Here is a 15,125-nt window from a genome sequence, read left to right on the forward strand (position 1 = left end):
TCCTTACCGGGTCCTCGTTGGTTTAGGGCCGAGCTGAAGTTACCTGGTGGTTCCTGGCTAAACTCTCTCCTCGTAGGCCGGGGCTGGGGTAACTGAAGTGTAGGTCTGGGGGCTGCACTGTAGGAACGTGCAGCTGGTCCTCCTCTCCGAGCGTTGAGGTACTGTAGCGCCAGCTTGGCAGCGGAGAGTCCACCCTCTGGTTCATGCTCCTTCACCCAGGTCCTCACTTCAGGGGGGAGTATCCGGAGTAGCTGCTCCAGGATAATGGCCTCACCGACCTCCTCTGTGGTGTGCTGCTCTGGCCGAATCCAGCGTCGATAGAGACCCTTCAGGCGGTGGTAGGTCTCTGTGGGGGTTTCACCAGGTGGCACCACTGTGGACCGGAACCGCTGCCGATACGTCTCTGGAGAGATGTCAAACTTGGTCAACAGTGCTCCCTTCAGGTCGTTGTAGCAGTGGGCCCTCTCCTCATCCATCATGGTGTAGGCCTCCAATGCCTTCCCCGACAGCAGTGGAACGAGTCTGCATGCCCACTCATTCACCGGCCATCTCCATGTTTTGGCAATACGCTCAAAACGTAACAAATAGTTCTCAATATCCTCCCCCATCTGAAACGGGGATAATTTGGGCTCGCTGTAATGTCTCCACCCTGGTCTTGGATGCTCAGGGCTGCTGTTATAGTCTATAGCTGCTGCTATAGGAGAGAACGTCTCTGTTGGTGCCTGCCATTGCCCACGCTGGGGTACTGGCGTCGGCAGGTCAATTCTTGGACTGCTTGCTGTCACCGTGCTTGGAGTAGGAGCAGCGTATCTCAGGCCTCGGATCTCTGCTAACAGGCCCTCCTCCCTCCTATTTTGTGCTGTCATAAATTCTCTCATCATTGTCAGTAGTTCTTCTCCTGGCCCCCCAGTTGATGATGGAGCTGCAGGTGCTATGAGATCTTCTCTGTACCTGCTCCCCTCCTCATCTTCCTCTGAGGACGACGTAGTATGATCCGTCTCCCCAGCTGGGTCCATGCTGGCGGCCGCGCCCTCCTCTGACTGCCCTTGCCCTTGGGAACGCAGTCCTGTGCGCTCCTGTGTGGTTATGTCCTTCCGACTAGCCATCCCACTTCTGACACCATAAAAGAGAGGAGTGCCCTCGCGCGTTTTGAGAGCATGTGATCAGATATGTTTAAACTTTGAAATTGTGATTATGTTGCAAATTAACTTGTTTTGGTTGGGGGGGGAATGTTTAGACAGAGATATATCATTTATATGTGGGATATGCCTGGGTTGAAGGGACTATGGAGATCTGTTATGATGAAAGATGATGTTAATTGTTATTTCTGGGTAAAGAATACGCCCAGGGGAGGGGCTATTGGTATAAAAGGGGGTCATCTTGGCCACCTGAGGGAGTCTGGTCTGGAAGTGTTGACAGAGAAGGTCACACTCAGACACTCAGGAAGGTAAAATATAGATTGTAGTTGGATTGTTTTTGCCTATTCTGAAAGAACTCAAGGAGTTAGTAAGGAACTCGATTTTCCGTACTATTTACTGTTTTGTACAAAGCTTATTTTCTATTTTGCACTTTTTGTAAATAGCCACAATGATTGCACTTTGGGAGGCCGGCAGAATAAAAAGGGGATGAATACAACGTTTTCCGACTACGCCAGTGTTTTTATGTTGCACGGAGTTTTTGACGTAGAACCCCGCGACATAGTTGTTAAATAGATGACATCAAGGAACATCAGTAACATGATTTTAACAAATTGGTTTAATAACTTTGAACACTTTTGAAATATGGGCTAAATAAGTGACGGAAATTACAGAAAAACACTCATATATTAGTCCATTATCTGTAACCGCATTTCATTTCAAAGTTTATTTCAAACATGTAGAATACAAAAGAAATGAAATAGAAATAAAGAAAAAGAGAATGATCATACCAACAAGTGGGCAGTCAGAAACAAGTAGTATTTACATACAATGAAAAGCATAAGAAAAATAAATTGTCAAACACTTGATGCCTTGATTTACATATTTGAAAAGGAGTGAGAAGAAGTATAAACTTATTTAATCCCATCCCTTCTCCATAAGTCAATTATTAATTATTAACCAGCTTCCTTATTGAGCCATACATACAGTATACAGTATATTAAATTTTCCAAAATTTGTCTAACTATAATTATTATCATTTCTAATTATTCTAACTATAATTATAACCTTTAATCAGGCCAAATCACTGCACCATATATTCTCATATATTAATATTTAAATAATATTTATATTTTAATATTTTATTTATAATATTTTTATAATATTAATTAATATTTAAAAAATAATAAAAAATCATATTAAATGTTCATTAAATTTACAGTATGAAAAATAATATGTGGAATTTGTTAAAAGTGGTCACCTTATGAAATAAAGTGCTGATTTAGATGTGTCCATAGTAACCCTATTAAGTGATATTTAAAATAAAAAATAAAAAATGTAAACACAAATGCATGCTGGAGAGGCTGACTATTCCATCTCATCGTTTGTTTGTGCAGCTGCCTGTGGTAAACGCCTCTGTTATCATGCTACAACATGTCTTTTCATGTTTTATTCTACAGCCCCCTTTCATCACTTGATTTGACCGCACCTGCGAACGCTCAGCATCCTTCCGTGGCAGGTGTCCTGCCCTTGGAACCTAGTTACACCCCTAGCGACACGTTGACGGACACCGCCGCCAGCCAATAGGAAACGAGCTTTGCCTCAGTCTCCAGAACCTCGGCATCTGATTGGTTGCTAAGGGCGGGGCTGTTGTCATCCAGAGCAGTAGTGCTGTCAGCCGGGGCGGCACGACTCCCGGAGGAGAGAGACAGACGAGACGAGACGGATTGATGAAAACAAGCCATTAAAAAATCAAATAAACAAAGAAATCCGTGCCAGGAAATGATCCTGTAGTCGCCAAGGTCGACGCAGAAAAGGTACGGTTGAGTTTAACGTCACATTAGTGCTGTGTCTGGTGTTGTTTTAATGGTGCTTGTCTTGACCACAAAGACAACCGAGCGATGTCTTGATACTACATCGATATGATTACAACAACAGGGGGCTTGTTACTAGCTTGTACTAGCTAGCTACAGGCGTAACGTTAGCTGGTTATACTGGTCGACACTTATTATATAGCTCAAATGAAACGGGACTAACATAAACACGCTTTCACGTGTCCTTGGTAGCACTCACACAATGAACAATGCTTTGTGAGGCAGGTTAGCTAAGCAACAGTCTTTATCAAAGATAACATGCTACACTGCATGTTAGCTAGCAGCTAGGTAGCCTTAATGACACACCAGACAATTGCTAGTTGCTAACGAATAGAGTTTGGGGGCTTAAATACAATATATATATAACATCTTGTAGTGTAACATAACCATGTCTGAGCCTGTGGACCACTAAACTGATGGGATGTTTCTCCATCATTGTGGAGATGATGACATAGTTATGAGCTTGTGGATTTAACACAGCCTTCAGATTGTGAAACTTAAATGGGTTATGGTCCAGTGGCAATTTAGAGTCAACAATTAACCTAACCTGCATGTCTGGACTGTGGGAGGAAGCCAGAGAAACATGCAAACTCCACACACAAGGCTAACAACTCATATATTACTATTTTAATAATATTGTTTTCATATTTTATTTATAATATTTTATAATATTAATTAATATTTAAAAAATAATTAAAAATCATATTACATTTTCATTAAATTAACAGTATGAAAAATATGTGGAATTTGTTAAAATTGCTGAACTTATGAAACGCATGAATGTCTGATACCATGTCTGAGCCTGTGGACCACTATCTGATGTGATGTTTCTCCATCATTGTGGAGATGATGACATAGTTATGGCTTGTGGATTTAACACACAGCCTTCAAAATTGTAAAACTTCAGTCAATCAATCAACATTTATTTGTATAGCCCTTTACAATAACCAAAAGGTACCCAAAGTACCCCCAGATTTTTACAGTTGGTTTGAAATAAGAAGCCAGAGCACCAAAGCTTGAGATGGCAAAATTAGTCATGCACGAAGTACCAAACAGAATGCATTCAGTTTTACCTTCATTTACCTTTTGGGTTATGGTCCAGTGGTGTGCATCATCTCGCCTGAGTAGCTGTGCACTTTATTATTCTGCAGCTGAGATGCTCAGGAGGAGTCAGCTTTTGTGAGAGAAAGCCAGTATTAAGGCATGTATTATTTACATGCACTCATATACAGCCAGATAGCAGGCAGCACCACTGTTGTGGGCTCCTCCTTTTCTTTTCACCTGGCAAAACTGAACTCATACATATTGATTTATATGTATATTTTTGATTGTGTTAACATTGTGCTGGGATTAGGGTGACCAGATTCCAACAAACTCAAATGTGGAACAAAGTTTGTGTTAGACAATGTGAGAGATAGTCTACAATTTTGATATAATGTCTATCTAACTAAAATAATAAACATTTCTATTCTGCCCCTTATCTTGTAAGATCTCTATGCTTTTCCCGAATGCATCCATAAATCGGCACATCTCCTTTTTGAGCCGCACTTTTCTTGTGAGACTCACATGGACTGTTTCGGTTCATGTCGTAATCCCCCCCATGTGAAATTGAAAAATAACTGGCAAATTTCACAAAAAACTCGGCTTATAAATACCCTTTTTAAGTAGTTTCACAGTCTTTGTTGTAGCTGCTCATCCTTTTCTTTGTGATAGTTTCCATCATATTTTGTTTAAATCTGCATAGCTATTGACTTTGTGGTGACTCACAATTTTCTCCGTTGGGCATAGCGAAGCAAAGATGGTGAATGTTAACCTGCATTTGACCCACGTGTTCACAGTTTGACAGCAAACACAGCGCCAGAATGTGGGACATCGTCTCAATTTGTGGGACATGGGACAAGGGATAAAAATGCATTGCAGTCTCGTAAAGTGAGACATCTGGTCATCCTAGCTGTGATGAATAGCCACTAGTGAATTTGCTGTGAAGTTAAGTAGTAGGTATCAGGATGATCTCCCCTTTGCATAGTTTCCCTCCCCGTGTCTGGTCTGTTCCTGCTCCTATTTTAAGCTAATTCCTCCTTAGTCCTCCCCCTCTTTCCCCTCCTTCCTCAATCATCTCCCCCTTCATCTCTCCAGCTGTTTGGCACAGCCAGTTGGCAACGGCGACCCAGTTAACTCCATTGTTCTGTGTCTGGACTACGAGTTACACACACAGACAGCATGTCATGTGTGTCACAGCGCTGTGCTTCTCTGACGTTTCCCCCACTCCTACAAATCTGTCCTCAATTTCCAAATCCTCTCTCGGGGTTATAGAATATCTCTCCTCTTCACTTGCCTATTTTTTTCCCCATCTTCAGTTAAGGTACTACCATTACACACATAAGTAGGCTGTTATCATAAAGTTGTCACTGGTGGATTAAAGATAGAAGAAATTGGAGGTTGACTGATAGTGGATTTTTAAAGGCTGATATAGTAATGATAGTTTCGAGCTGGAAAAAGCTGATAGGCGATTAATCGGCCGATATCTTCTTTACTTCTGCAGCAGCCTTGGCGGTTACTTTTGCATACGCCATTTTTAATAAAACTGTTTTTTGTCACTCTGAATTGAATAATTCTTAAGAGAATAGGACATTTTTCTATTAATTTACAATTGGCGATGAGCTGTTCTGTGGCTTACAATATGGCTTACAGTATGATATATATATTAGGGGTGGCGCGGTTCGTGTATTTGACCCGAACTGTTCGGTTCAGGGCGTTCGGTTCGGTCCGCGACATCCTTTCGGTTCGCCGTTATCCAAACAGCTGTTTATGTCTACTACTCGGGTCGGGTTTTTATGTGGACACTGCCTATGTACGATTATTTATATATATATATATATATATATAATCGTACATAGGCAGTGTTAACTTCGCTAACATTACTTGTTTCACCATGTCAGGTTAACATTAGGCAGCTGAGAACTGCTCAGGTTCTTCCCAGCCTCCAAGACATCGTTGTCAAAAGTAACGTTACATAGAAAGTAAAGGTGATTGGAGAAAATTCTACACTTCTTAGGACAGCTTGCATTCAAACGTGTGCGTATTGTAGGGAGACGCCACCGCAGTAATGGCGACTTGGTTACTTTCGGTATTTCCCCGGATTTGTATATATTCTATATTATTCTATAGCCCTGCGCACTAGTGTGTGTTGATACACTAGTTCCACTTCATTCTTTGTGTAAGAAACAAATTGTCCAACCATCTAATTACGGTGACTGTAATGCCTACGAGAGCATATTTATATTTTATAATTATGGCATTTTGTCTTCAGTGGTTAGTTGACATTAGAGAGTGACAAGAAACAGTGGGAAAAAGGGAGGGAGTATGACATTGTGACAAACGTCTTTGGCTCAAAGTAGGGACGCTGTGGTTAGATGGTTTAATATGTGTTGTTAGTGTGTGTCACGGTTCGTGTTCATGGTGTCATTTTTACCCAGTGACACAGTGCACTATTTTAGCTCTTTTGCTCAGTGATGTGTGCAGGCCACTGCTGTCTTAGTTTGCTGTACTGATGTTACTGAGCTTCATCCACATGTGGGAAAGGAGCAGAAACTGTGTTTGACCTCCCTCTCTCCCGACTGGTGAACTATCTTTCCTCACTGTCATCGTTTCCATAGATACCTCTCTGGTACCTCACTTCCACTGGCTTACATAACCTGGTGTTTTTGCCAGGCACACACAAGTCCACACATATACAGAGACATCGGTACACACTCGCATTCCTTACCATCACACTCCCTATCTGACTTTGCCTCAGGTGCTGTTGCACTAGAGATTAGTGGTGGTTTTATGGGTGAGCTCTTCTCCTGCATATTTCTTAGTGTAGCAAAACACTCTCTTACTTTAAATGATCTGATAAGCCTGTATGAGCCTTGTGTTGATATCATTATCTAGAAGTTTGGTCGAGAATGAATTCATTTGACTTGTGTGTTTAATTTCAGATAATTGGTCAGGGAATGTTGTTTTACTGCTGTTAGATTTGATAGCTCTGAGGCTGTTTGCTGATGCATTGGTCTGCGCATTAGAGACCCCAGAGATAGTGTTACATAACACAGCTCTATATATACAGTATGTGTATGGAAAGGCTTAGGGGCATATCGTACTGTGTGTTTGTATGTGCACATCCTTGGCTAATATTTGTGCATGAATTAATGAATGTGGTAGTGCATATTTCCCCTCCTTCCTCGCGTTATTCACAATGATTGGCAGATTTTTAATGTATCTTAGAGTTTTTAAACTTCAGTCTACACCAGGGCTATGTCCAAAGTGGGGCCCGAGGGTCAAAGTTGGCCCACCATCAAGTTTGATTTGGCCCGCCAGATGTTAGCGAATTATTTTTTTTTTAATTAAAAGGCCCGCGGAAACACTGGCGATGCTGACCAACTTTACTGTCTTTCAGAGGCTATAGCAGGCTCGATTTTAGAGTTAGAGGGAAGGTATCATATGAAAACCTAGGGAATCCACTGGTACCAACCATATCATGTTGGCTTGTCGGGAAGGCATGCTGGGGTCCCTAAACAGTCTTGGAAATGCATAAATTGGGTATGACTGTAAATGAGCCCAATTGTATTGTGCAGGTGGGGTTAACTATGTAAAAGCTAAAATAATATTGAATTAGGGTATCCAAGTACCATTTTGTATCTACCAATACAATACATACAGTAGGTGTGTAATTTTGGCCCATGGCCCACCATTGAGTTCCAGTTTTTTGCTCCTCCAAGGGAAAAGGTTTGGGCACTCCTGGTCCAGACAAATTAATTAACAAAATCAAACCTTAAATTTGAACGTATTTTATCTCTTTTATCTTCTCAGATCTGCCTTTTCCATTCCCACATTCTCAAGATGATTTTCGTTACAAACGAACAGTCGAGTCTAAAGACAGACAAACATAGTGTCTCAAAGTGTCCTCAAAACTGACCTCCTGAATCAGAAATTTGACTTATTGCAGAATTATTATTTCTCTAATGGGCTCAAGGGGGCACCATTGTAGAGGCAGTGTGTAGGCATGATGTTGACTGTGATCAGTTGTATCAGCAGTAGCAGTAATCACAGTTGTAGCAGTTGTACTATGACTTATGGTAGTATTTGTGTCGCAAATATTTAAACTTGATACATCTCATATAAGATGATAAATGTGAAAGGTCTAACATATTTCAAGTTAATTTCAGTGTACATTATGTTTTCATGTTACCTGATACAGCTGCCCTAGCCTGGTCCACAATCATCTCCTGTTTGTTCAGAGATTTAAGTGAAGTAAAGTGAAAGAAATGTCAGTTTAGTCTGATAATCGGGCTACTGCTGCCGTGGTACAGTACTGAGTATGATCACACCGCTTTAGACGACCTCTGTAGGCTCCAAAACATGTCAAGAGGATGTTACAAAGTAAGTCAAGTAAAATAAATCACTGCAAAGAGAAGTGACAGAAAAGTGAAAGTACTACTTTCACTCTGTGGGCAGCACTCTCAGTCAGTATAAACATGCAGTAAAAACAATACTGTGTCAGTTGTGCCTGTTAAAACCAGTTTTAGGAATGCACCAGTGCATGTACAGTATATTGACCAAAAACCAATAGATAAATAATTTATATGTCATAAGCATCAGTAATAACGTATAATACAGGATGTTAAATAAAACATTGTTACTTGGTACATGCTTTAACCAACAGAGCTACCAAGATGTCCCATTAAAAATAGTCTTCATGTGTTGATTTATCTGTGCTGGTGTTGACAAGTACTTAATCATGTATACTCAGAATAAATCTCAGGCTGCAACTGTCAGTACAACAATGATGTTTGTGTTACAAAGCTGCATTGTTTGTTACAAAGAGATTCATTCTTGCGGTGAGGCACTCCTCCTATCATTCATTTTACCCTTCATCCCTGTGAACCCCTGAACCGGAGTCTTGCTGAAGTGCGTAAGCCAAAAGTAAACTTGTTTTTGCCCTCAGTTCTCCTGTTAGACCGGGTTGCCGAGCGTCCGGGACGATCTGGCCAACTGTTAACACGTGACAGCATATTTGAGTGACAGCAGAAATAAAAGGTTTCCCGTTGTAGCAGAGGTCTCACAGGCTGCAATTTTAAATGATAAGTGGAGGGATGATAATCAGAAAAGAAGTGGTTTATGGGGTGAGATTGCTTCCGAACGTTAAAGGAAGATTAAAGAACCAGACATATAGACAAAAAAAGTGTGTGGTGTCTGCTGGTAGCGCCTTGTGTCATACACTTAAAGTCACAATAGCTCCACCACCCACATTTAAAACAGAGGGTTGGTAACTTCTCAACTTTATAGGTCATTTAATAAACAAGCTAATGCTAGATAAGAAGTAAATCAATGACACATTCCTTGTGGCTTCCTTGACCTCGACCATTTTCTACGTGGGAGAGGAAATAGTGTTTATATTTCAGACTATATGTGAGTCTGGTTGGCACCTCTTACTGTAGTCAAGTCACACTTCTCATAGTTCCAGCTCCATACACGGACATATTTCTGTTTGTTGGGACATCAGTGAAAGACAGAAACAAGGAGACAATCATATGATAGAATAGTGACTTATGTGACGATAAAGTACTGAGTAAAATGGGACAGACAAAGAAAGACATACATGACTGAAGTTGGCACTGAGGCAGAGTAGAAATCATAGTTATTAAGATGCTGTTGCTGTTTATCCAGCTTTTCAGCCTGTGTTTTTTTTGTGTGTCTGTTTGGGTGTGTTTGGTTGTCCCAGTCAACCAAAGCATGTCTGTACAGTGGGGTGGAAGTTGATGCTTAGCTCGTAATTTATATTCTGGCTGATTTATGTGCAACATCTGCTTACTAACCCAAGAAAAAATGAGGTTAAGATAATAAAAACAGAATAATTATGATTATCAGTGATGTATGTGGCATGAGAATTGACCTCCAGGGATTTTTTTTGACGTATAATAAAATGCATGAGGTGATTTATTAAACTTCCTGTGTTTAAGTACGGATTAGGATATATATTTGAATCTTGTCATCGTGTGCCAAAGTTGGCCCGCCGTAAGGTTTGATTTGGACCGCCCATAGTTTGTATATAAGTGATGTTGCCATCTTGTTTTTTTGCAACCAGAAGTGACACAAGAGGGTGGAGCTAAGCCCAACCGAATGCTGAATAAGACATTTTCAGGTGACCAAATAGGTTATAATTAACTTGCATGAAGTGAAAACACACTGTGAAAGGGTAAAAGTTTTAAGACGAAAACGAACAACGCCCAGACCGGACATCGCTATGGTAGCGACCTGTCAATCACAAGGTAGCCACGCCCTAAAGCATACCATAGCTTTATGGTCTATTTGACTCTAAATGGGACCATAATTTAATAAATGAACATTATGCTGTATTGAAGAAGCCTTGAAACTAGCGATTGAGACCATAAACTAATGTTTACAATGTTTACTTAATCAAGTCAGAAGTAGGGTCATTTTCTCATAGACTTCTATACAATCTGACTTCTTTTTGCAACCAGAGGAGTCGCCCCCTGCTGGCTATTGCACTTACTCATTGGCATAACTTTTCAGATCCCGGAGGTAACCCATTGGGCCAGCCAGATGTTTCTAGCGAAAAAAAAATTATAATAATTTTAGAAAATTATAATTAAATTGCTGCTTATGTGGTTTTATTTTTTGTGAGACAGGTAAGAAAAAAATGAGAGGCAGAGACAGTGGCACATGGACAAAAAGGCATTTCAATTAAGTGAACTTGTGATCTCAGTACCATTTTGCATCTTAACAATATAATACAATAGGTGTTTGCTTTTGGCCCGTAGCCCACCATTAAGTTTTGGTTTTGGCCCTCCAAGGGGAAAAAGTTTGGGCACACCTGACCTAGTGTATCTCAGATCAGTCTTATCAACTGTCTACTCATACACCCAAAAACAGTAAAGAGACTAATCTACATTACAGGGTTAAATAGAGTGCAAAGGAAAGAATAGATGGGAATGTCATGGGTGTATGAAGAGCGAGATTTTCAGCTTTTGACCCACTGAGTATAAACACACCCGACTAATCAGGTCAAGCAAACAAGAGAGCGACAAACCTGAGTAGCTTGTTAGAGAACCCCATTATCATCCATCAACCACTGTGCAGCCAGCGCCAGTCAGAATATCTCATCATGTCATGTTTTCCATCAGCATATTGTAGAATAACACATACAGTAGTAGACAAAATTATTTAAAAATAACATGTGGTTGAATAGATTTGCATATTTTTGTCACTGTCACTGTCCCCACCCATCATCACCAACCCAGCACCCTACTTATTGTTTACCAACACATTCCTGAAGATGATTATGTAACCTGTGTGTTTTCTTAGATTGGTTGGCCCAGAGTTGTCAGTTAATGAAAGGACAAAAACAATCTCTTGTTTGTTTGTGTGTGTAAGAGTGAGTGTGTCTGTCTTAATGCTTGGCTGTTGTACTCCCCCAGGGGATGGCACGCCTCCCTAACTGACTTTGGCACCGTGCCTCCCTACGCTTGTTTGCCACCCTTAACTGTTTCCGTGCCAGACTGTTGATGTAGAAACTGTTGAAAAAAATACAAAAACATCTCCCTAAAATTGTATCTCACTATATAGAAGTGAGGAAAATATCTGCCATCATTATCTCAGTTATTTTAAATTTAGTTTCATGTGCATCGAGGAATTTCTGGTGTGAAGGGATAATTCTTTTAAGCCAGTAAGAAAGTTTTAAGAACAAGTCCGAGTATATGGTTGGACCGTGTCTGGTCAGTTTGTGAATTTGTGGCTAAATTGTTACACAAATAGTCAGTGGTCATGTCTATAATGTTAAATCCAGCGGTACATGTCCACCAGGTCTGGCGAGGACACTAGGGGACGCGCTGCTCTACGCAACTGGACGTTCAAGCGGTGCCGTACCCTATCGTTGAATGCACCTGATTGGTCCCTGGTTTTCTGCTCGTCATTTCAAACAGGGAACAACATGGTGGCCTTCTCACAAACTTTCTGTTATTCCGTCTAAACAATCTACTACTTCTGGTAACATTTTAAGCGAGAACTACGCAACGCCACTGCTGAACCTTGTTTCATTTTAAAACTAGATTGCCTAATTTGACAGCTTGGTGCAAGTTTCGTGAGCCAAACGCTAGAGATGTCATGGTGAGGAATTTTCGTACGAAGCAGACACTTTCGCTTTCAGAGTGTAGCATAAGTCGTCCGACTATGTATTGATAACGCGCCGCTGATACGATAAAATTAACCTGCCGTGGACAAGTAATGTAATCAGTGTGTGCCCGACCACCATGTAACACCAATAACACAGACTACAACAGCAAGCCTACAGGAAGCGTCACACTGGACGGGCTCATTTGCATTAAGTTGAGATTTTTCAACTTTATGCAAATACAGACCCTCTCCAACTCGCCGCAATACTCTATGCACTGGGCGACTGCTTCTCGTGCCTTCCGTAGGAAATTAATGGAAACCGTTGAGATGTTCTCCGTCAACGGATCTGGTGGAAATACGCTGATAGAAGAGCATTCGCACCGGTGAGTGAAACCGTTGACACGCCCCCCCTGAAAAACGTAAAGAACTGTTCCTGACTTTCATTTTGAAAGAGCAACGGCCAATGAGGAAACTCCAACACTCGGCCGACCAATCCTGTAACATCATCACTCAGTCAGTGACAGACTTTTGCGTGGCCCTCTGCTGTCCAGCCAAAAGTATAGATTACGATTTTAAGGCTGATCAGATATTGTGTTGATATATCTTTCTGTGCTGTACGTAGACTCTCTGTCATTTCATTCAATATATTAACTTAAACTTGCGTGGCGGCCTTGTCAAAGACGATATGAAAGTCTTGTTGTTCTCACGTCTACACACAAGAGCACTCGGGTGAGGCACCTAATGGAGCTGATGTCATGACAATAGTGGCGTAAACAGCAGGAAGTCACCTCAGGGTAGGTGTCTCCTGAGAGATACTACCTGCAGAGAAAGAGAGCGTAAGATACAGGAAGAACAACAGTGTGATTGACAATTGTTTAAGAATATTAATTAATTTTTCTGCTTTAGTGTCTGTCCTGTGTGTAAAAGGGCTTCTATTTACTTTTTGGAAAAACTTTATAGAGAAGATGTTCCATCAGATATTTGTTTTGTTTAATCTAAATTGCTTTTAAAGTGTTGAGGGAGTGGTTACATGTCTTATTTTAGCCTTGAGAAAGAAGATTTGCCATCATTACAGGACCACACGTCATTAGGGAAAGACCAAAATAGTGCACAGTACTTCCTGTAAGATTGTTTTTTGTAGATAAGTGGCAGGGAGGTAATTTGGGTTTTGAGACTCACGTTAATTCCTGGTCCATCAAGAAATAACTTTTTAACTTTTACTGTTTTTAAACCAGCTTTTTAGTAGGACAGATGAGTATTTAAATATGTGGGAGCAGATTTCAATCTGGACTTGGCATTGCAACCTCAAGTTTATCTTTGAAATGCATCTGCTAATCAAGACTTTCACAAAACTGTGTCGTGCGTTCAGGATTCTTCCTGTTTGTGTTTGGCTTTGTTTCCCCCTTCTGTAAAGGGGTGTGTCTGCCCTCAGTAATCCTACACCATTAACACATTGAGCTTACTGTAACTGGCTAAACAGCCTCGACCAGTGAGTGCAGGGACACTTAACTCTTACTCACACCCACATGCCATGTGTTGGCTGGTTATGCATACTTCTTTACTACTACGCGAGACAGAGAGAGGATGACACAAGAAGATAGAGACAGGTGTGTGAGCTAGAAAGAACTTGTTTTCTTATTGCCAAACAGTCCGTAGTGACAGGAGGGAGGTGGTTGGAAAACCCCCTAGAGAGAGGAAGAAGTAGAAAGAAGACGGTGAGAGGGAGAGGGGGTTAAGAGAACCACCCAAACTTCCCAAACCACCCAATCAAGCTGCGTTCTCGGAATTGGATCCCTCCCTTGTTCACCACCTGAGAGCGGAGACACACAGCTGTGCCTCAGAGCGGTGAGAAAGACAGACAGAGAGAGAGAAAGAAACAAAGAACAGGTGAGAGCAAAAACAGGGCATGTAAGGAGAAGACAGCTGCTGAACTTTCACAGAAAATAAAATAGCCTCTCAAACAAAAGAAGACAAGGAGATATATATATATATATATTTTTTTATCTCAAGCAAGAGAGGGAGAAACTCTCGAGGGGAGAACCTGAACTCTCAGGAGAGCTGTGTATCTGAAACAACAAAGCAATGAGCTCACCGTCTCCGGATTGAATGAACTCGACATAAAGAGAAGAAATCCGTGTGAGAAGAAATTGGAAACCAAAATGTGGACAAAAAGGAGATGAAGAAAATTAAAAATAAGGATTTTAGGACTGCCTGAACAGTCTCTTTAAATCTTTTTTTTTTTGGGTTGCTTTTCTGGAACAATGCTACCAATGTTATTTTGAGTTTTTTCCTGCAGAGTCTACATCATGTAGTGTCTCCTTGCTAGCTCCAAGGAGAGCCAGGTTTTGACAGTAGACTACCAGGAGTGGGTCGAGCTCCTGCGGTTGGTGGAGACATGTCTCTAGAAGATGTAGGAAGCACTATGAGCCTCGGGACTGAAAGCGGCACTTCAGACCACTGCAATGGCTCTCTGAGCCAAGGTCAGGACCAGGATCAGGATTACCATAGCCACGGCCAGGATGGGATAGTTATGGAGCGTATTGCCTCTCTGACGTTGGACATGTTTGAACCCAGTGCTTTCATGGGGAGGTTTACAAAGATCCAGTCCAGGTCCAGAAAGAGGACAAGGATCTTCGGAGGTAGGTGCAGACAAGCTTTGCAATTTATTGTTTTTAAGAGTGAACACGACAAGAAGAGTAGACCAGGTGAGAACAGTTAGCCGTGGAGTGAGTGACGTGCAACAATTTGTGTTATGTTATGATCCTGGTTTGTTTGAATGTGAACAACCTGAGGGGTTTTCCTTAGGCTGGAAATGGTTGAAAGGCTGGTCCAACATCCAAGTGAAATCATGATCCTCAACTCCCCGACTGGAATGTGGGCTGCGTTTTTATCCAACCTAGGTTTTGAAAAAGTTTTAGATCTCTTCCTACCTGTTCAGACC

At 41.3% G+C, this 15,125-nt stretch overlaps 1 protein-coding gene across 11 annotated transcripts in view; it reads left to right on the top strand.

Moving 5' to 3' along the window:
• Positions 1 to 2,793: 2,793 nt before the first annotated feature.
• fryb (furry homolog b (Drosophila)) overlaps positions 2,794 to 15,125 on the top strand; it is a 73,762-nt gene continuing 61,430 nt past the window's right edge. For 5 of the 11 annotated variants that reach the window (XM_074610422.1, XM_074610432.1, XM_074610423.1 and 2 more), the window contains exon 1: positions 13,762 to 14,823. In XM_074610422.1, coding sequence (XP_074466523.1) covers positions 14,580 to 14,823 — 244 coding nt within the window. In that variant the 5' untranslated portion in view covers positions 13,762 to 14,579. Of the gene's footprint in view, positions 2,954 to 13,760; positions 14,824 to 15,125 lie in introns of those variants that run through there. The other 6 variants (XM_074610419.1, XM_074610421.1, XM_074610420.1 and 3 more) reach the window with 3 other exon arrangements.

Source organism: Sebastes fasciatus, chromosome 16, assembly GCF_043250625.1.
Source record: "Sebastes fasciatus isolate fSebFas1 chromosome 16, fSebFas1.pri, whole genome shotgun sequence".
Lineage (NCBI taxonomy): Eukaryota > Metazoa > Chordata > Actinopteri > Perciformes > Sebastidae > Sebastes > Sebastes fasciatus.